Source organism: Cyprinodon variegatus, unplaced genomic scaffold (genome assembly GCF_000732505.1).
Source record: "Cyprinodon variegatus isolate N-32 unplaced genomic scaffold, C_variegatus-1.0 Scaffold1547, whole genome shotgun sequence".
Taxonomy (NCBI): domain Eukaryota; kingdom Metazoa; phylum Chordata; class Actinopteri; order Cyprinodontiformes; family Cyprinodontidae; genus Cyprinodon; species Cyprinodon variegatus.
In genome coordinates, this window is record NW_015152000.1 from 30,691 (window position 1) to 32,466 (window position 1,776).

The 1,776-nt window shown below is 40.9% G+C and overlaps 1 protein-coding gene across 2 annotated transcripts in view; it reads right to left on the minus strand.

Moving 5' to 3' along the window:
• Positions 1 to 242: 242 nt before the first annotated feature.
• Positions 243 to 1,776, minus strand: part of LOC107103864 (E3 ubiquitin-protein ligase TRIM39-like) — a 27,122-nt gene continuing 25,588 nt past the window's right edge. For both annotated transcript variants that reach the window (XM_015403706.1, XM_015403707.1), the window contains exon 11: positions 243 to 1,405. In XM_015403706.1, coding sequence (XP_015259192.1) covers positions 1,037 to 1,405 — 369 coding nt within the window. In that variant the 3' untranslated portion in view covers positions 243 to 1,036. The remainder of the gene's footprint in view (positions 1,406 to 1,776) is intronic.

A 1,776-nucleotide genomic window follows, 5' to 3' on the forward strand; every position in this document is an offset into this window, starting at 1 on the left:
AGCGCCATCTCACTGCGGAGCTGAGTCCCACCTGGTTTTTAGTCGTACAGTGTGAGCAGGTAGATCGCATGAGAGTGTCATACATCATGAGCTGTGAACTCACACTATAAGACTAAAATCTGCAGTTTAGTCGTATAGTGTGAGCAGTAGCTGCGTGCAACGATTGAAAAAAATAGCACAGTGTACGCCCGGCTTAAAAAGTTATAAACAGTATCCATTAAACCCAACATTTGATACTGGGTCTTTATTCAGCGTATTATTCCATCTGATGACATTTCAGTGTTACCCATAAGTTGTAAAATGTATCCACATCCTTTCACTTTGAGACAGTTGTCAATGTTTTGTACATGTATAACAAAAAAAGGCCATGCATTCATATGAAAATTACAGTCTTTGTTTAAATGTATCTTGTGTTGTCTGATCAAACCCAACTTTAACATCATGCCACATTTCTACAAGCTGAAAACAACGCTGCCCCATACAGACTGAACCCATTATGCTCTGGTGTGGCTCTCCTCAGATGGATTCAGAGATGTAGTCAAGTGAATAAAAGTAAAAATGGGAAAACCAATATGGTACATTTTCAAGACAGAGAAATCAAACATTTTCCACATGTTGGAAATATTATTCGTCTATAGAGGTGCACACAAAAGCTGGTACATTTTCCTTCTAACATAGCTTGTTTATAATTTAATTGAGAAATATATCATTTTCAGAAATAGTTTTTAAAAGACTATTCATGGTGTAATTTGATTTACATGGAATCCTGAAATTTTATCAGTGGTGTAGCCTTCACAGCTTTACTTCCATTAGATAACATCACTGTGCAGCTGCCAGGAAGTTTTTAATCTTTACATACTTGAACAGAGAGACTTAAATTATTTTTTAAATTCTCACATTTAATAAAATGAATATTTAAGTAATTAATTTTGTTCTTAAGCATTCACTATAAGCATGCACTAAAATTCAGATCCCTCCCACAGAAAAATTAATAACATAACTGCCATTTAATGTTGGTCAAACAAATACTTTGATTTTATTGAGCCATTGAAACAGGGCAGATGACCAATGGGGCCCCATTCCTTCCTGACTTATTGGTGCAGGGACTGAAGAATGGATGGATGGTGTCAGGAAAACTATCTATAAAGGAATAGATGAGCAGCTTGGCCTCCACGTTGTAGAAGGACAGCAGTCCTTTATCATAGTCTATATAGATTCCAACTCGTGAGGGTCTGACAGACACCGTCAGGGGGGTGGAGGGATCCGTTCTGAAGGCGTAGTCTGTCTGATCCCGCAGGCTGAGGAACCAGTAGCCATGGGCCGGGCTCACTGAGATTTTCCCCTTTCGAATGACAGACCGACTTGCTACTCCCAGGTCCCAGTCAGTTTTATTACCGACATCCACCTGGAAGACGACAGAGAGGAACACATTGCTGCATTTCAGGTCATCCATAGTTCATATTTACCTGTCTAAAGTGTTTAGACATTCTGCAGCAGAGTTTACAACACAGTGGCGCCTTCCACTGTCCCCTCCAGAAAGGACAATGGTGGCCCCTTTAGTGACCCCTCTGCCTGACACTCCCTGGAGTTCAGATCTGCACCCAGACAGACTTCATTTCTCTAACTGTGCCTGTTTTGTAGTGTTGATGGAGATGCTTTAAAGTTGGCAGCTTCATCATGGCCGACACAAACTGATGTCCTTCTCCAGAGAGAGCCTGTCTGTAAGGCTGGAGCTCAGCTGGACTGCCTCAGACAAATATGGAAGAGGGAGACAGA